Source organism: Sarcophilus harrisii, chromosome 1 (genome assembly GCF_902635505.1).
Source record: "Sarcophilus harrisii chromosome 1, mSarHar1.11, whole genome shotgun sequence".
Lineage (NCBI taxonomy): Eukaryota > Metazoa > Chordata > Mammalia > Dasyuromorphia > Dasyuridae > Sarcophilus > Sarcophilus harrisii.
Genome location: NC_045426.1, coordinates 10,134,605 through 10,155,836, shown reverse-complemented (window position 1 = coordinate 10,155,836; position 21,232 = coordinate 10,134,605). Strand labels below are relative to the sequence as shown.

Here is a 21,232-nt window from a genome sequence, read left to right as displayed (position 1 = left end):
GTTTCTCCTTTATCCTAAAGCCATTTAGAAGGAGGCTTGGAATCCACAGGGCAATGGATTCAAGTGATGTTGCTTTATGGAAATTCACTAATAAAAAAAGAATAATGTCCTACTACATAAAGAATAAAAACAACAAAGAAATAAGGATTCTTTTACTAATCAATGCTCACTGGGTTGTTCAACTTTTGTTAAATCAAATGCCATAGACAGATATGGCTTTTATCAATCTCTTCTGATTCAGCTCTTTTTAAGATTGTACCAAAGCTTCACAAGGTGGGGAAAGAGACAGCCATTAACTTTACTTGAACTCACAATACCTATACTATAATACAATCGAGTTCAAAATAGTAACATACTGGGAAATAGTAAAATATACCATGGAATAGACACATTTTCTATGATTTTGAGGCATTTCTGGTTTTCGATATAGAAATGAAGACAGTTTTCATGAATTTAAACTGAGAAAATTATATTCCAAAGATAGTAAAAATGGAAGTTGAATTAGGCTAATAGAGCACATACACATTAAATATTGATGGGATCAGTCACAAACTTAAAAATATTTGGAATTTGGGTAGAAAACTCATCAAAACTGTTTATATCCTTTCATCCAGTGATTTCCCCTACCAGCCATACACCCCAAAGAGGTCAAAGATACAAAGAGAGGACTCACCTATATAAGGATATTTATAGCAGCAGTATTTATTGTAGGAAAACTCAATAAAGATGATTGCCTTTAGACTTTTAATAGATAAACAAATTATGATACAAAGGTACAACACATCTCCATTGCACCATAAATAACACAGATGTGAAGAATTGAGAGAAAAACAGGAAGAAATAAGAGAGATCTAAGGAAGCAAAATCAGGATAAAAGTATGAACAATGATAACATTAATGTAAGTGAAAAGAACACTAAAAGGAAGCTGATTGCAAAGTATTTATAATGAAACATTCTGGAAAGGGAAGAGGGAACACATCCATTCTTTTGTCAGAGAGTTGTTCAGCCACATGTGGGGAACTGTTATTTCATTAGGTTGGAAATTCATATGTAAAGACAAAGTCATTTATAAAATTAATTTTTGAAGGAAAATTATATTCAAAAAATCAAATTTTTCTTATTTCTGAACGGTAAATATTGGTAAGGAGGAGAAGCATTAAATTCAATTCTTGGAAAGATAAATTGAACAAGAGCAAATAATAAATCCATGTGTGATCCTGGGAAAATGACCAAAGTTTTCTCAGCTTCAAATTCCCCATCTGTATAACTGGAGTAGACATATCCACCATCTTCCTAGATTATTGTTAGGCTCAAGTGAGATAACTTATGGGACAAGCTTTGAAAACTTTGGAGAGCCATCAAAATGCTAGTTTGGTTGATGGTGTTAAGAATAATAATGATGATTCTGAGCTACTTTTATTCTTAATCCAGCTCCTCAAGTGGTGGATTGGGTCACACACATGGTCCTTCACACCAGGATATTCACAATGACTAAAATAACTGGATCACATTCCCAGCCTGTCTGATTTAAAACAAAACGTGCAAATTCAATTGCGATGTCCAAAATGTGAACATTCTAGGCTGGGGATTGTCCCATTTTTGTCTTTGAATATTCACTTTAGCCCACTGCTTGGCATCTAGAAGGTTCTTAGCACATATCTCTTGACTTAAACATGATTGATTTGGTTCTATCTACATGGCTTGATAACAATAGATATATGTATACATGAAGGCATATATTGCTGTTATTGTTCAGTTGTTTCAATTGTATCACTCTTGCTTGCCTTGTTTGGGGTTTTCTCAGCAGATACACTGGATTGGTTCACCATTTTCTTCTTCAACTCATTTTGCAGATAAGGAAAATAAGGAAAATAGGATGAAGTGACTTGCTCAGGTCGCACACTAATAAGCATCTGAGGCTGGATTTGAACTCCAGTCTTCCTAATTACTCTATGTTCTGTGCTACCAAGGTGCCCTGCAGATATATTGATATAAATATAACTATAAACACATATACCAATACACATATGTGAATGCATGAATTTACATGTGTATATGTGTATGTATATACAAGAATATCTAACTTAACTATGATAGTATGTTCAAACAAAATCCAGACTCTGTAGATGAGAAAACAGTGTCAGAAGCTTACTTCATTGAGCACACTGAAGGCCTCATTCAAAGCAATGTCCAACATCCCAATTCCTTTGGCAGAAAGTTTGTCCAGATGTTCTCTGAAATGCTGAAATGACAAAACAAGAAGACATTTATTTGTAATGTTAGCACAAATAGCACCCTACAATTCAAGGACAGGAGCAAAACTAAAGTGAGTTTTTTCATATTAAAACAGGATTGAAATTACTTCTTTCCCTTCTGACATACCTTATAATCATATAAAATGGAAAAGCTGTATTAAATGGCTTGCACCATTAAATTATTTTTTTTCTTTAAAAAAAAAGATGATGATGATGATGAGGGGAGTAGTTGATCTAAAGATAATAGAGTCAAAGAATATCAAATTGGTGTCCAACATTTCATCCAATGTGCTTACCCAAGAAAACCTTCTACTGTGTGCAGGAATAAGAATCATCCATCTAGACCCTTGAAGGCTTCCATTGACGTGGGATTGACCATCTCTTTCTTCTACTCTGAGACTACTTTAATAACTAGGCAATTTTCCTAACCTCAAGACTAAATTTGCCCATTTGTAACTTATACCCATCTAATTCTGTCTACAACATCAGACAAAATGGATTTAATCACTATTCCATAATACAGTCTTTCAAATATTGAATTTAGAGATCTCTGGTGAGATATGATGGTGATGGTGATAAATAAAAAGCAAACTCATCAGGAACTCTGGGGTTATTCATGTAAACAAAGGTACTCTGCTAACCCCAAAGCATAATATAATGTCATTTATTATTAAAGTTGTTTCAGAGAAGGAAAAAAGAAGGAATCACTAGAAGGGAAGGTCCTATTTCTCTTTCTTCCAAGATCAAATCCATTTTTAGTGGAGGAGAAAGGCAGATAGCCAGATCTAAATTCTATTTTCCTATTGCTCTAACAGAAATGGGAAGTAAGGAAAGGAGGGAGTATTGGTAGGGGGGAGAAGATGAGAGTAAGAAGGGATCAGTTGTAGCTGTTTATAGTATGCAGACAGGAATCTCCTCCAGAAAAGAGACTGGGTTCTATAATGGGACTTGGAGAAGGGGAATCAATGTTATGTCTATACCACATAGTCTACCCTTTAGCCATCTTCTTCCTCCTACCCCACAAGAACTCAGACATTACTCCTGAGATCTGGAGCTCTGAAAGGTTAGCTTTCACTTCATCTTGCTCTCTACCAAATTATCCTTTCAGTTTCTGATCATGTATCCTTGCTACCCTTCTCCTTATACTTTTCATTTTCCTTTATGTTATACCTTATCCTGGTAGAATATAAGTTTCTTGGTGCAAAGTCTATGTTACATTTTGTATTTATGGCCTTAGAGTTTTCATAGTACCTGACACATAATGAACACTTGATAATTTGTTATTTTTAAATATATATAATATTACATTATGTATTTGTATGTTACTATATATAATTTATTATTTATTTATTGCAGAAGCTATTTCAGGACATCTTGTCCTTGCCTAATTATTATTGTCAAAGGCAGAGGCTAGGGAGATATTGGCAAGTAATAGACAAATTTATCCACGGTTATCACAGTTACCCGGCCCTTCAACTTTTTTTCTTTCTTTTTTTTTTTTTCCTTTTTGAAAGAGCGAGTCCCCTAGGTGTTTACCGCACTACAGAATGTCTGTGTGTGTGTGTGACATTATCCCAAAATTCGGGCAAGCTGTTCCACAGAGCAATCTGTCTGATTAAGCAGATGGAGAATTCTTCCTTTTTTGTTAAATTAATGAGCAGATTTCTGACTCTCTTCTCTCTCTCTCTCTTTCTCTGTGTGTGTGTGTGAGAGAGAGAGAGAGAAAGAGAAAAAAGAAAGAGAGAGAGAAAAGAGAGAGAGAGAGAGAGAGAGAGAGAGAGAGAGAGAGAGACTGTATTCATGTGTATTTGCTGGTCATTCTGTCTGTATCTCTGAATTTGGGTCTCAGATAGAAACATGGATTGATGGATGGATGAATAGATGGATAGCTGAATAGATAGATGATGGATGGATGGACAGATAGAAAGTTTCATAGATAGATAAATAGGTAGGTGGATAGAAAGATGGATAAATAGACAGACAAACAGGCACAAACAGATAAGTAGATGGAAGATGCAAGTGTGGTTTTATTTATAGATCTAAGGTTCTATGAATCTAGGATTCATGGATGAAGCAATTCTGCTGGGGTAGCTTTACAATAGAGAATGGCCTAAAACAGCTCAGTGACCATCTTAAAGTCACACAGTCACTTTGTGTCAGAGGCAGGACTGCAGGCCAGGTGTCCCTCATTCTGAGCACAAGACTCCTGCCCTCTGGCTCTCTGGCTATTCTAGAATGAGATGGAGAGAGAGAGAGAGAGAGAGAGAGAGAGAGAGAGAGAGAGAGACAGAGAGCCACTTAAGAGGTCAAGGAAAAGAACACAATGGAATCAACATTTCTTTTTTTTTTTTCTTCTTGACCCATCCCAACTCTTTTCCACTAAGATGAATAATTGTTTCCACAGTCAACAGAGTCTGTGCCACATGAGGACACTCGTTAGAGGTGTTATGAGGGAGGAAAAAGCCGAAAACCAAATAAGAAATGTTTGAGGGTAATTACCCAAACAAGTGCGATGGTTTTTCCTGACCATATTCTTGGGCTCCTGGTTGGGCCCAGAACATGCAATCAAGAACTAGAGAGGAACACCCACTCATTACAATTGAGTACATTTTGTTACGGAAAACTCTGCATTAAACAGTTGGACTTATCAGGTGGCTCGTCTCAGTGAATTGTTTTATGAAGCCTGGTCTGTTTCTCCCATGGTCTGCCAAATGGAATCTGGCTTTTCCATGGGCAATTAGGAATTACATTCCTGTTCTAAGTCTCATGTTACTTCTCCCTGGTGTATGATGTGGACTATGTTCCTTCTTCTGCCTCAAAGCCAAGATCCTATTGGACTATTTTCCTAATACGGCTCTGGGTTCGTGGAACTACAGGTGTCAAAGGTGTAACTAAGCCAGATCCGTGAGGCTTTGCCACAGGGGGAGAAATTTAGGTGGCAGAAATTAGAGGGCTCACAATTTTAACACATGCTCTCCTTCAGCAGAATAGAAATAAGCCCAGGGAGTACTAGCTCAGAGGCTGGTTAAGGACGAGGAAAAAGAAGGGTCCAGTTCCATGAAGCTGTAAAGAAAGCAGACTGTAGCCTGCTCAATCTCACCCTCTCTCATACTGTCACATAAGGAAATTTCCAATTTGTCCTGCATTACCCTATTTTCTCCCCAGAGCTTCCATTTCCCTTCCTCTTTTCCAGAAGATATATTCTCCCTCTCCACTACCTTCCACAAGCTGAGACGCTCCTCCCTGGAAACAATGAATAACAATCCAATGTTACCTTTTCTTTTTCAGACTGTTAGGAGAGGGACTCTCCTTGAGCTATTCCCAAGGAAAAAGAAAGAATATGGTAACCCTAAATATCATGAGCTGAATGAAGTGAACTCCAAGATCCCTTCCAGGTCTGAATCAAGACTATGTGCCACTTTAGTATCTCATTAAAGTTAGAAAACAAACTCAAGTGAATTTGTCTCAATTGCATTTTGTGTTTTTTAATATCACAAATTACAAAATACATTTCATAATGGTGTTGCCTGCCATGGACAATGGTTATGTCAGAAACCAAAAGTACAACTTACAATTCTGCTAGTCATAAGTACATAGTCAAGGTTCAATCAATAGTGAGAGGACTGAGCTCGGAATCAGCAGGTTACTTGTATCCCCTCTTAACCTCTTGTAAAGTCTTTTGTACTCTGGAGATGTAAATAAATATTTATGAAATCATCTCATCACAGAGATGGAGGATACATTGGCAACTGATTAATCCAACATCCCTTCAGTTGGATCCCTTCAATAACTTTGCCTTAAACAGTCCTTTAGCCTACTTGGGGACCTCTAAAGAGAGGAGGCCCATCATCTCTGGAGGCTGTCCATCCCATTTTTAGATAATCCTCAGTGTTAGGAAATCTCTCCAAGCCTAACTCTGCCTTTTTACACCAAGCCTCAGTTTGTCTCTTTGCAAGTTCCTCTCTTGGCTCCTAGTCTGCCCTGACAGGGATGAGGGGATTACAGACATCAAACTACCCAGGTCCGCACCAGAACATCCAGGTCCACTAGACCTCTGCAGATGTTGGTGTAGCTAGAGTTCAAGTGAGCTTTCTCAGCTCCCATAGCACCCTTGAATCATTCTGAACTTAACAGGCCACTGAAAACGAAGGTGGAACCTCTTTAATTAATCTACAAAAATTTCATTATTCTGCATTTGGCTAGACGAAATATTCCTCAATGTAACTCAGGACAATTGCCATTGAAGGTGGCCAGACCTTCTGGAGCAGCCCACATTGGAAATCTAGTAAAGGGGTTCCAGCCCTTGGGGCTCCTCTGGCTTCAAATGCTGAGCCACCTGGGAGCCTCCAGAGGGACTGGTAATAATAAGGCCCCAAGTTAGTTGGATTTAGCAAAACCCTACCCTTGCATGTGCATTCTGCTCATCTGATGTCATCTGTGTCAACTGCATCTAATTGTATCCAAGCACAATAGTTTATCCAGCACCACCTTTTAATAATAACTGTCTGCTAACCTTCCCCTGTCTGCAGTCTCATGCCTCAGGAAGGAGAACCTCGGGGCAACAATTCCTTTTATTATTGAGTATTCTGAGTAAAATATAACAATATGTCAGATGGTTTTCCATAATTCTCCTTTGAAACAAGGTTGGTTGTAATTTTTTTTGGTTTTGTTTGCGTTAGTCTAATATTAACCAGATCCATATTTTAGATTCTATAGTCTGTGCCTTAGACGAAGACTCTTGTGCTTCTTTTCAGGTTGTACATCCTTACGGTCAAGCCATCCTCTCTAGTGGGTCCCTTCTCGGCCACTGTTAAGCCTCTACCAGACATGCACATCTGATCTATGCATTTTATGCTTACTGGTATGGTTAGATGCTATTTCCATCAATAGAAGGTAAACTTCTTAGGGGCAAACACCATTCATCGCTCTTTTTGTAGGTATAGCCAGAGAGCAGAGCACAGAGTTTTGCCAGGAGCAGAGCTCACTGCTCATTGATTGACTGATTGAAGAACTCAGTGATTGATTGATTGAAGAACTCATTGACTGACTGATTGAAGAACTTATTGATTGACTGAAGAACTCATTGATCTACTGATTGAAGAACTCTGTCTTTATCTTTTTTTTTAAACTTCTTCAATAGCTTTGAAAATAATCCATCTCCTCTTAGCCCTGCATTCTACTTACTGTTGGTGTTCTCCTTTTCTTACTTTCTATAAATGAGTTTTTGATATTAACTTAATGACAACTTATTGATGTTCTATTTCTAACATCATTATTGTTATCCCCAGCAACCTTCCTCCCCCCTTCCTTCCAGGGAGCCATCATTGTTGTTGTCAGTCACTTTTCAACTAAATCTAACTATAACACCATTGGAATTTTTCTCGGCAAAGATACTGGAATGGTTTGTCATTTCCTTCTTCAGGTCATTTTACTGATAAGGAAACTGAGGCAAAGAGAGTCAAATCACTTGCCCAGTGTCACACCGATAAATATTTGAGACCACATTTGAATTCATCAAGATCCATCTTTTTGATTTCAGATGTGATGCTCAATCCATTTCACCACTTAGCTGCCCAAGAGATAATCATATGTCAGAGAGCCATACTATATAACAAAAAGCATTTTTAAAGAGAGGGGGAAATGAGCACAACTAATTGATACATTAAAAAAGAGGAATACAGCTTTTAAATACACGGAAACTGTCAAAATTATAGCAATTCTTCAAACTTGCAGATAGAAAATAGCAACCAAACCTTGAAAGACAGCATCCTGTTAGGATATTATCTCTAGACCTGGTCGCGGCTTTAGTGGGAATTTAGTCTGAGCCTCTCATTTTACTCTTGAGGAAAACAGGGACCATTGAGGAGAAATGACTTGCCCAAAATCATACATAAAATGATAGAAGGCCATTCTATAGATCACACTACTGAGGCCCAGAGATTGTAAGACACCTACCAGAGGTCACATATGGTGAGTATCAGAGGAAGTATGTGAACACAGGTTCTTGACTCCAGAGCCAATATTTATTTTTCCATAGCAAATATACCTGGCTTGGTTGTAGTTCAGTCATATTTGGCTATTCCTGACCGCACTTGGAGGTTTCTTAACAGAGATATCAAATTGGTGTGCTGTTTCCTTTTCCAGCCCATTTTACAAATGAGGAAATTGAGGCAAACAGGCCAAAGTACCTTGGCCAGGGTCACACAGCTAGTAAGTGTCTGAGGCTGTATTTGAACCTGGGAAGAATTCAAGCCTGGAGCTCTGTATACTCTGGCACCCCTTTTGTTACACCAAATCAAAGGTCTCTTTGTCTTCCAATTAATTTCTATGATGATGGCATGTTTTGTATTTATTTTCTTTATTTTTTTTTATCTGAAAGACACTGTGGGCAGGACATTTCACCATTCTGGGCCACAGAGTCCTCATCTATGATATGAGGGGCTTGGACTAGGTATGTTTCAAGGTCCTTTTCAGTTATAAACCTATGATCCAACGGTAGTTTTTGATGTGTTGTATGAGACTCTGGTGTACAAATAAAAATAAAGACACTGTTTTAAAGGCCTGCATATTCTGCTTAAGGGAAATGTGAATAGATGTGTGTGTGTGTGTGTGTGTGTGTGTGTGTGTGTGTGCTGCATGCATGCAAACTATATTTTATTGCACAATACTACAAACTATGATCATTGACAATTTAAAGCTCAAAAGAACCTGGAGGGCATCTGGACAAATCCTCTTTATCTTAGAGTGGAGAGAACTGAGGGAGAGCATGATGACTTGATTTACTTAGAATCACATGGCTAGTTAAGAGCTCGAATCTTAACCCAATCCCTCTATCTATGGACTTAATACTTTTTCACCAGTGCCACATTCTGGCAATCACCAGGTCAAATTAAAGCCACAAACCATTGACAATATCCATATACAATATGTAATAAAACATATGCATACTGAAGGAAAACATCTTACCCACACACAGTTTCCCTCATTAACATATGAGCTCCTTCAGGTTAGCGTTCTTTTTTTTCCTCCCTCCCTCCCTCCCTCTCTCCTCTACCTTTCTCCTTCCTTCCTTCATTCCCTCCCTCCTTCTGTTCCTCCCTTCCTTCCTGCCTCCCTCCCTTTCTTTCTTCTTTTTCCTTTCCCTTTCCTTTTTTTTTCCTTTTCCCTTTCCCTTTCCTCCTTTCCTTTTCCCCCTTTCCCTTTCCCCCTTTCACTTTCCCCCTTTCCCTTTCTCCCTTCCCCCTTTCCCTTTCCCCCTTTCTCCCTTTTTCCCTTTCCCCCTTTCTCCCTTTCCCCCTTTTCTCCTTTCTCCCTTTCCCCCTTTCCCCCTATTCCTTTCCCCCTTTCCCCCTTTCTCCCTTTTCCTTTTCCCATTTCTCTCTTTCCCTTTCCCCTTTCTCCTTTCCCTTTCCCTTTTCCCTTTCTCCCTTTCCCTTTCCCTTTCCCCTTTCTCCCTTTCCCCTTTCCCTTTCCCCCTTTCTCCCTTTCCCCTTTCTCCCTTTCTCCTTTCTTCCTTTCTTCCTTTCCCCCTTTCCCTTTCTCCCTTTCCCCCTTTCTTCCTTTCTTCCTTTCCCCCTTTCCCTTTCTCCCTTTCCCTTTCCCCCTTTCTCCCTTTCCCTTTCTCCCTTTCCCTTTCCCTTTCTCCCTTTCCCTTTCCCTTTCCTCTCCCTTTCCCTTTCCCTTTCTCCCTTTCCTTTCTCCCTCTCCCTTTCCCTTTCCCTCTCCCTTTCTCCCTCTCTCCCTTTCCCCCTTTCCCTTTCCCCTTTCTTCCTTTCCCCCTTTCTCCCTTTCCCCCTTCCCTTTCCCCTTTCTCCCTTTCCCCTTTCCTTTCTCCCTTTCCCTTTCCCTTTCTCCCTTTCCCTCTCCCTCTCCCTTTCCCTTTCTCCCTTCCCCTTTTCCTTTCTCCCTCTCCCTCTCCCTTTCCCTTTCCCTTTCTCCCTTTCCCTTTCCCTTTCCTTTTCCCTTTCCCTTTCCCTTCCCTTCCCTTTCCTTCCCTTCCCTTCCCTTGCACATTCCTTCCTTCCTTCCTACATTTCTTCTTTTCTCTATCCTTCCTTCTCTCCTTTCTGTCTTTTTCTTGGGGGCAAATAGTGTATCCTCAACATTTATAGTAGTTCATGCACAGAATAAGCACTCACAACTGTTTCTTGACTAATGAACTATGTATAAATTTATTAAGAGAATGTTTTCAGATTGTGAGAAACAAAAAGGAAGTGATATTCTGCATCCTCAAATGTCTATCTTTGTTATTTCATGGTATAAGACACAGCTGCATATTCTTTGACCTAGCAACACCGTTATGAGGTTTACATCCAGTGACATCAAAGAAAAAGGAAAAAGAACTTATGTACATATAAATATTTATAGCAGCTCTTTGTGTGCTAGCAAGAGATGTCATCAGTTGGGGAAAGACTGAATATTAGGCATGTAATTGTAATGGAATACTATGGTCCTTTAAGAAATGTCAGGCAAAATGATTTTAGAAAATCCTGGGATGCTATATATATATATATATATATATATATATATATATATATATATATTCATACATATATACACACATATATGTGTATATATATATATATATATATATATATTTAGACAAAGTGAAATAAGCAGAAGTAAGAGAATAGAAATATAGTGCAATGATCAAGTGTGATATCTTAACTATTCCCAATAAGACAATGATCCAAGGTAATTTCAAAAATTTATGATGGAAAATAATATTCCTCTTCCGAGAAAAAAACTGACAAACTCTTAATGCAGAATAAAGCTTACTTTTTTACTTTCCTTATTTTATTATTTTATTTTATTTGTGTTTTCTTTTGAAACATGACTAATGTGGAAAAAAATGTTTTATACTTCACAAATATAATCAATATCATAATGCTTGCCCTGTCAAGGGCAGGAGTTGGGAGGAAGCAAGATAATTTGAAACTCAGTTTTTTAATGAATGTTAATTTATTTGTAAATTATTTAAAGATACACACACACACACACACACACACACACACACACACATATATATATATATATATTTAAACATGACTTGTTACTCCCCTAGAAGATGGGTTTTTAATCACGGGAAGATGGATTTATGACCGAGTTCTGCATAGGAAAGAATGTAGCCTGCAATACCGCTTGCAAATAAGTCACTTCCATAAACAATTCTCATCTAAAGGAGAGCAGGCAACATTATTTTTAAAAATAAAATGAAATTGCACATCATGAAAAATAAACAACTGATCAGAAAATGTGACCCTTTCTGTTTTACAAGCAGACTTTAACAAAATAGAGGGGAGGGATGTTTTTACATCTTTGCTCAAGCTATGTCTGTTGTGGGAGACACAGTTCCAGGGAAAACTGTTGGCACAGTGGCATATTATTGGTGACCTGTGGTCCCTGATTCACGCACTGTGGGGGCATATTCAAATCCTACTCATCACAGGGAAGATGGGAAGGCAATTCTCAGGAAATGACAATTCTTCCTCACCAGCCTTTGACTTAGTCAGATATGTACTGATCTGTCTCTTTGTTGACCACTAGCAACAATATTTTTTTTTCTTATCTGCCTACGAAGGGACAATAAATGTTTGAATTCCTCTCTGATTAAAAATAGGGGAAGTGTCTCCAGGGGAATCAGTTTGTCTGCTCCACAAAGCAGATCCTCTCTGGGGAAAGATTATTCCCAAGAAGTAAATTAGCTGGTTGAGAAGCTGCATTAACTATTCAAGCACCAAAAAGCAATAAAGAAACATATAATAGGATAATAGGTTTTAGAGCTAGAATAGATGTAAAAAGTCATTTACTCCAATTTGATCATTTTTACATGAATAGAAATAGAAGCCTGGAGAGATTAGTTGACTTTTCCAAAACCATACAGTTTGTAAAAAGCAGACCTGAGATTTGAACCCAGATTGTCTGACAACAAATCCAGGACTACTGCATTATGTAAACACAAATATTTAAAAAGGAATACATGTAGAAAGTCACAAATTACTAAAAACGTTACTGCAAGGGAAATAGGTTAAAATGTTTTAACACTATTTAAATTCATTAATTTCAATACCAGAACTGCAATAAATATAAGGAGAAATAGAATATAAGCTCCTTAAGGATAAGAGCTGAAGAATATATTTGTATTCTCAGTGCTTAGTGTATTTCTTAGCCTTTAAAAGGCACGCTGTGCATGCTTATGGGGATGGATCTATTCTTTTAAGCACAATGTCAATCAAATTGGATGCTGTCAGTAGACAAGAGATGAGACCACTGACCTGAATGTAAGATCAGCTGACATTCCTTATGTTCTTAGGAAGATTATTGAATTAACATTTTGGCAAATTACATCCTATTTGTGCCAAATGGGAAAATCACTTTTAAGTGAAAACAGACAAGAAAAATCAAAGCGTGAAAGTTGGACATAGAATATTTTCCATATTCGCCCATTTCAGACAGCATAGAATATATTTTCCCTAACTTTAGTAAGTATAAAAGGAAGACTCTCAAGTTTAGAGTCCTCAAATCCTCCTTTCCATTTTCTCTGCTGTTTTATCATTCCCAATCCAGGACTTTTCCCATCAAATGTAAAGAAACCAAGAGGAAAAATGTGTACCACTGGCAATAGAAATAATCAGAGTATACAATGCAAATGTATGGGATTTGTGTACTAGCTCTTCAGTCTTGTCATAAACATTGTCACCTTTCATGTTCTCCCTGCCTTAAAAGTTGAATGGAAATCTTCATATAGTCCAGTGGAAAGAACTATGGTTCTGAAATTTCTGGGCTCCAATCTTAGCTCTAATATTTACTGCCTATATGAATTAAGACAAATTTATTTCCCTGAGCCTAGGTTTCCTCATCTGTAAAATTAGAGGGATAAAGAAGATGGCCTTTGAGATCCCTTCCAAGTCTAGACCTCTGAACCATGCTCCCATGGATTCTGTAGGTATTGAAGAAAGATATCAGAGCATATTGGCTGTTGTTGACATCTGATAGCCTAGATTCGGATTATTCCTCTAATACACACTGGCCAAACAACTCCGGTAGAACTATATTTTCTTTAATCTATATTTATATTTCCTTCAATGACCCAGATCATAACCTGTCTATATCTCACCCATATCCTCTTCTAAAGTTTCCAATAGGCAGCTCAACATATTCAAAGCCTTTTTAATGACCTCTTGACGAGGGGAAAATGCCTGTCCTAAGTCCTAAATCCTAACTTCTAGGTCACTGAATGGCCACCCCATGAAACAGAACATGGAAAGATAAATAAACTCCTGTGGCACAGACCTGCAAAAATAGTGTAAAGAATAAATTATTTTGGTACAGTTTTTTTAGGAAAATCTAGGAGGCATTTTTAAAGGAAAATCATAGAAGAGACTACTTGTTTAGAGGCAAATGGGTAATTATCATTGACAACAGAGAGAAATTAAAGTTATTCAGTTCTTCTGTTTCAATTTTCACTTCTAATGAAATGAAATCTACTTATGGAAATGACAGAAGAAAAATAACTAGCAAGCTTTGGATATTCAAGATAAGTTAGGAGATATTAAGACAATAAATTACAAAGAGATGAGTTCAGGCTCGAGGTCAAGAACAATTTCCTTATGACTACAGCTGTCCAACAGTAGAATGAGCTGCTTCCCAAGATGGTGGGTTTCCCTTTTTAATGGAGATCTTCAAATATAAACTGGATGATCACTTGTCAAGAATGTTACAATGGGGATTCCTTTCATATGGAAGGTGTAGATTGAACGATATGGCTCAGTTCCCTTCCAAGTCTCAACTTTCCTTATTCTGTGATCTTAAGAACTAGATTTAAAATGTCAAAACCAAATTAGTTGAAACTTGTTTTTAAAATAGTTTATATAATTTCATTTGGTAGAGAGTAAGGTGAGTGAGAAGAGCAGGAATCTCCCTTCTCAAATCTTCTCTGGAATAGAATTTCTTCTTTCCTGTTCTTCACAATTTAAGAACTCTAAAATGTGTATGGTTAATGGCAGGTGTACAAGAATATATTGGTGAATATTTTATTTGACCAAGGCAGTGAAAAGAGGCAAGGACCCTAATAAAGGAGTAATCAATGATAAAATATTACAATTAGAAAAGGAAATAAATGACTGAGCACTAGGAAAAAGCTACATGACAACTGTGCAGTCATAGTGAGAATAGCTCTCAGAAGGAATGGGAGTGACCAAGTTTGTCTTTTCCAATGATCCCTTAGGTCAAAGATTCCTAAATTGTGGATCACAACCCCATATGGGGGCACATAACTGAATGGGAGTTTCAAAAAAAAATGGCAGCACCATAAGATATCAAATATTCCACCAAGATTTAATTCTTTATGTAAAAATAAACAATCACATCCATCTTATTAATATGCAAATTTCCTTTTATCTTTAACAAATGGTAAAATTATAAGTATACAGAGAATTTTTTCTAAAATAAGTTTCTTTATCATCTATTAACAGTAAATGTTTTGATTTGTATTATCTATATTAATTACCTATATATCTGGTAGTGTAAAAATTTCCTGGGCAAAAGGGTCATGGAAAAAGTTTAAGAAGACCTGACTTAGGCAGGTTAGATAAGGCGATCTGCCCACACAATGTTACCGCCATTAAACAATAAACATTAGACTATAAAGACATTTGTATTGCTGGTGACCTTGGTGCTCCTTGGGAGACTGCTCTCTGGGAAACAAGTTACCGGTGCCCTTTTATTCAGTCCTACAGTTTCGTGGGCAAAAAGCTCAATTGAGAACAAAGAACTCCTGACTTCATCGTCTGTGCTGCCTTTGGAATCAGGTCTTGTCAATCTATCGAGTGAATTTGTTTATCTTCCAAGGCATCGACCAAAGCAGGGCTGACTAAAGAAGTCAGATAGTGAGGGGCATAACCAGGATTTAAATAGCATACTTCTTGAACAGAATAATACCCAGGGAAGAAGATTAATTAAAACCAGCATTTATTAAGTACTTACTATGTGCCAGGCACTGTGCTCAATAATGGGGATACAAAATAATCAAGGACAGTGCCCACCTTCAAGGAGTTTACAGTCTAATAGGGAATACAATATGCACAAAAATATAGATAAATCCAGCTATATGCAGGGTTAATAGCAAGAGAGAAAGCACTGGAATTAGGAAGGGTTGAGGAAGGCTTCCTGTAGAAGGTGGGATTTAGTTGGGACTTAAAGAATCTGGGGATGTCAGGAGTGTGACAGAAGAGATCTCCCAGTATGAGGGATAGAAAATGCCCAGAACTGAGTGATGGACCGCCCTGATAGTGGAATGGCCAGGTTCAGGGTCACTAAACCAAACATTTTTGTTAGGGAATAAGTTTAAGAAGTTTAGAAGGGTAGGAAGAGATCAAGTTATAGAGGGCTTTGAATGTCAAATAAAGTACTGTGTACTTAATCCTGGAGACAATAAGAAACTAATATATTGAATCAGGAGTGGGGAAGGGTGACAGAATTGATCGATGATTAGGAAAAGTTTGTTAGTAGTTGAATGGAGGATGGATTGAAGTTGGGGGAGACTTGAAGCAGGCAGTCATCCCCCTACCTCCAGTAGCTATTGTAGTAATCAAGCTGCGAGATGATGAGGGCCTACACCAGGGTGGCGGTAATGCCAGCAGAGAGAAAGGAATATATTTGAGAGATGTGCAAGAGTCATTATCGCCTTAAAATCAGAGAGAGAAAGAGCAGATTTCCCCTACTGCTTATTAATGAACATGTTTACCTCCACATAATGGGGGGAAATGAGCAGACTGAAAAATAGGATGTGCTTTTAGGAGGAAGATTATATAAAAGCTTAAATATTCCCTACAGACCCAATTGTTTTGATGATCTCTTGCTTTGTGCTTCCACGTCCCATAATCCTCAGATGGAAGTACATGGATTAATGACCCTATCTGGCATTGTGATTATGACTTGGTCTATTTTTGTTTCATCACTCTAGACTTCATTCTTTGAACATCACAGTAATATGAGGCAGCAACAATCTATTGTGAGGTCATTTATGAATGCACAGAGTACTTTGATATGAACTCTACAAACTGAGACAAAGCTCAACCAAGGTTAAAGCAGTTTCAGAAATAAGATGCATCTCTCAACTACACTTTATTATCCAAGGATTGTCTTTCAAAGAAAGCATGGGGACATTTTAAGGCTTATTTTAATTTCAATGCCCATTTTAACTGAGAAATAGGATACTTTAAGCAAAAGTAGCTCGTTTGTGGAATGGAAATAAAAAAATTCTCTCAACTTCAATTCTACTGATAAGAAGGGATTGTTATTTCTGAAGACAGTCACCATCACTAATCTTCCTTCCTCATGACCCAAGCCTCCTCTTGGGCCAGTCTCTCCCCATTCCAAGGCTGCCTTCACAGCACTGCCAAATGCACTGCTCTCATGGTGTTGCACCCCTTGTCATATTTATCAGTAGCCCCTCTTTCTGACTGAAAGAAAAACTGAAGACCTTCACCGAGGCATTTCTGGCCCTCCACCTATGTAAGGCTGTCTTCCCTTTCCAGACTTATGTATTACATATGTATGTGTAAATAATACTACAACCAAATGAAACTAACCATCACCCCCCTTCCCTACCATGCACCTTCTGTATTTTCTGGCCTCCAGGTCTCTGCCCAAAATGTGTAATCTTCTTCCTCACCCCTAACTTTAAGACTCAGCTCAAGGACCATCTCCTCTGCCCTATATTCATTCATTTGATGGAAATATATCTTTCTACATTAGACTCAAATGTCACTTTCAGTTGATTCACTAAGCATTTGAGTGGCAGCTTTATGCCCAACACTTCACCAAATATATAAGATACAAAGATGAAAACTAAATAATCCCTTCCTTTGCATAGTAGAGTGGTGATGGAGCACAGATAGATAAATAAATATAAAGTATCCGCCAAGTGATGTAAGGTACTGGTGCGTGAACAATTAATGGGATAAGGAAAGACTGAGCATCAGATATGTAGGAAAGCTGAGCCTGGGAAAGGGCCAAAGCTCCCAAGGGGGATCTAGGGCTGGAGAAAATGTCAGGCATGGGGGAGCAGAGTAAACACAGGCACACAAGGAGGAAATGGAAATGTCATATTGGAAGTCCATGAGCCACTCTGCTAAGAACATAGGGAAGTAATGAGAAATCAGAATAGAAAGAAAGTTGGCCTCCACATTGGAAAAGTGTTTAATCAGCAAAAGAAGAATTACGAAGTTGATTTGAAGGCAGTAGGGAGCTACTGAAGCTTGTAGTAGATGGTAATGAAATGGTCAGACTTATAATTTCACATACACACACATATTTTGCCTCAATTTTTCTTTTGCATCCAAATATTCCTGTTTCATTCTCTGTGGCCAAGTAGAATTACATTGATCCTTCTTCCATTAGCCCTTCAGATACTTGAAGCTAAATATCAATTCCATTCTAAGTCTATTCTCAAAATAAAATATTCTAAATTCTAAACTCATTCAATCAGATATCTTATGGCATGAACTGAAGGTCTTCCACTACCAAGTACCCTCTCCTAGATGCCCTCTAGCACATCCATTTCCTTCTTAACATATAATACCAAAAAAAACCCCAAAAAACAAAACTCAATGTTCTAGGCATAGATGCCATTCAACAATCACCCAAGCTAACATATAGGAAGTGCTTCACAAATTTGTGTTGTTAATTGATTCTTTGATGAAAACAAAAAGAGGCTTAATGCTTCCCTTCCCTGATTGGTTTGGTTATTTACTGTAGCACGGGTTTATTTTAATGGGAGAATTAACCCATTAATCTCATATTCTTTTAAGTCATCCCCAGATTTCCCAAGCTCCCTGGCAATTCAGTTGACTTAAAAAATCCATTTCTTGGTGAAATTTAGGATTTATAATATCCCTGGGGAAAGAGTTAGAGAATCCCAGAGCAGAAAGAGACCTCAGCGTTTCTCTACAAACTGGAAAAACCCACCAATGACCTATAGAGCAAGTATTAGTATGCATCATCATCATCATCATCATCATCGTCATCACTATCACTACATTATTATTATTATTGTTGTTATTATTAAAGATCTTCAATGTGAAGAAACCCAAGTCTCCTCAGGGCCATTTCAGTTTTGGATAACTTTCATTGGTTCAACGCTTGATTTGGTTTTTCTTTGTAGAAACCCTAAATTTGTCTCTCTGCAATATTTTTTGCCTCTTTCCACTACCTCTGCCCTCTGGGCCCCATAGAACCCAATGTGCGAGTTATGCACAGTCATTCCTTTTTTATGAAAAATGAAACGTTTCTTGTGAGACGGTTATCTCAAGTCCCTAGCTACAGCGGCTCTAATTGTCGCTCGATCCCTCTGGTGATGGCAAACTATAACACGGTGTTTCTCAAAGATGAAAACATTCTGGCCCAAAGGGAGAAAATCTGATATTAAAATCAGCAGCTCCACATGTTTATAATTTGGTGGAGAAAATGCAGACAGTGATAGAACTACGTCTGAACTGCTCACCACTTCTTCCCTCCGCTACGTGTAACGAATCGAGACATCTGAAGGGAGCATTTGTTTAACAGGAATGCCAAAGTCTAAACAAGATGGATTCTCTGAAAATGCACAGTGAATATCGCTATTTGATACCAGAGACTTGGATTTGCTGCGATCTCATTTCAGTATCAAATGCTGGGATTACTTCATAGCAGAATGTAGTCCATGTCCAGAATCTTTAATTCCATCAGAAAGTCAATGTTGACACTTGGTTTAAAATCTAATTTATTCCACTCTGCAAAGGTTCAAATGTCTTGGACCAGTGTGTATCCTTGTGGCCATGAGAAGAAGTTGAAGAGGAAAGACCATTGTGTATCATGGCCTTGAGAAGAAATTAGAAGAAAAGACCAGTTTGTATCCTTGGGGCTACAAGAAGAAATTGGGAAGGAAAAACCAGTGTGCATCATGGTCTTGAGAAGAAATTAGGGAGGACAAACCAGTGTGTATCCTTGTGGCCATGACACGAAATTGGGGAGGAAAGGACAAGCCACTGAATTATATTACCTCATCCTGGCCGTTTCTGTCAGACGCTGTTGGAAATGTGTCCAAAAGAATCCTGTATTACAAACCAGTGAGTGCCTGGGAAACCGGAGCAGACAGAGTGGGGAAGCTGGGGTCTGCTTTGTGTCTCGACTCGGCAGGGTGGCATGTGTGTGTAAATAACAGACCTCACACTTTACATCAGTCTGTCATTTCCGAAGGTGTAAGTTCATCCTTTCTAAACTTTGCAGAAACCTTGATTTGCTTCAAATTGGCTTCTCGGAGGAAGAATGCTTTCATCAACGGCAGTTTTTGAGAGCTGACAGAAGTCACAGTTTCAGCTCGCTCCCGACTCGGTGCCAAAATCCATGAAACCTTAAACTCTGCATATATGTGTATTTAGATTCCATTTGCACCAAGAATAGAACACAGATGCACCTCTGGTAAATGCTCCAGGGTCGGACTCATCATCGTTAAATCCTCATCAGTTATTTTCTAGGAGGGGTGCCCTTTGCATCCGGAGATGCTGCTTCTGGCCCTCTACCAGAAGGCACGTGCTCCTAAGTGATGGACAGCAGTGATGATGGATTCGCTCCAATCCATCCACGCTCTTCCCAGATCCCCCTCGTGGCCAATAGCATTACGCGCACTCGCAAGACGGGCGGGCAGGGTTAGGGCAATCACAGAATGATCTCCACCGCTAGCGGGGATTAGCTTGGACAGCCGTGGTCCTTTCCCCCTAATCACTCTGGTTCTAGAACAAATAGCTCTGCCACAGGAGGAGCGCTTGAATGCAAACACTGGACAAATGGGCCCGGCTGTATTTCTCACAAATGCTTTAATTGAGGGCAAAGCAAGGTAAAAACACATTGAGTAAGGTGGTGAGTGGTGATGTCGGGAGGTCAAGCCAACCTGGTCTACTGAATGTTCTCCATCAATGACATTCTACTTCCTTTTTCCATGTCTATACAATGACCGTTGCTCACACTGACAATGATCTGCACCCTTGCTTGTAAAGCAGACCGTCCCTGGCTTCCCTCAAAACTCAGATCAAAGCTTGCAGCTGCATGTCTCCCCCCAACCTTCCCACCCCTCCCAGGCACTCTGGATTCCCCTACAGATTATCTTCCAACTATATATATATATATATATATATATATATATATATGTAGTATATATGTCCCCAACAGAATGGAAGTGCTTTGAGATCAAAGACTAGGATGGCTTAGATTTTGTTGTTTGTATTTTTGTTCTTTTTTGAAACTTTATATTGCCATCACCTAGCATTGTGATTAGCAGAGACTAGCCCTTAATAAATACTTATTAACTGAATGTCCCATGTTCCCTTCAAGGCTTAGCTCCAACGCTTTCCCCTCCAGGAAGCCTTCAGGTTTCCCTCTGGGGATGCCCATCCTCAAACTACTAGCTCACATCCCATAACTGAGCTCACATCAGCCTTGACCAGGCCTTCTGTGAGCTGGTCCCAAAAGGCCCACGCAATGTTCTTGAGGCCTTTCCTCCCCATCCCTTTGCCTAGTATCAAAGGTTTTTTTCCTCCATGTTTATTGTTTCTTGCCCTCCAACAGAAAGAATTTAATAAGCATCATCTGTATGTTAGGTACTATGCTAAGTCCTGATGGTCCAAAAAGAAAAGTACTTCAGCTCCTGCCCTCAAAGAGATCATGTTCTAATAAGTGAGAAAGTTTGGATGGGGTGTGCACATTGGAGGAAGGGGAAAAAGCTTCATGAAGAAAGTGGTCTCTGAACTGAACCCTGAGGGAAAGCAGGGAACCTGGGAGGTGGAGAGAAAGAGGAAGAGCACCCTGCCTTGGAGAACACACTGGATGCAAAGACAAGGAAATGGGAGATGATGCATGTGTGTTTCCAATAGTGAGTAGGCCAGGATATTTGGGTCCCAAAGTATAGAGTGATGGGGGAGGAGAGGCTGAAGACACAGAA

The 21,232-nt window shown here is 38.8% G+C and overlaps 1 protein-coding gene across 5 annotated transcripts in view; it reads right to left on the bottom strand.

Annotated features, from left to right (window-relative positions):
* CACNA2D3 (calcium voltage-gated channel auxiliary subunit alpha2delta 3) overlaps positions 1–21,232 on the bottom strand; it is a 1,010,949-nt gene that overhangs the window by 483,519 nt on the left and 506,198 nt on the right. For all 5 annotated transcript variants that reach the window (XM_031952127.1, XM_031952119.1, XM_031952106.1 and 2 more), the window contains one exon: positions 2,154–2,243. In XM_031952127.1, the coding sequence (XP_031807987.1) occupies positions 2,154–2,243 (90 nt within the window). The remainder of the gene's footprint in view (positions 1–2,153; positions 2,244–21,232) is intronic.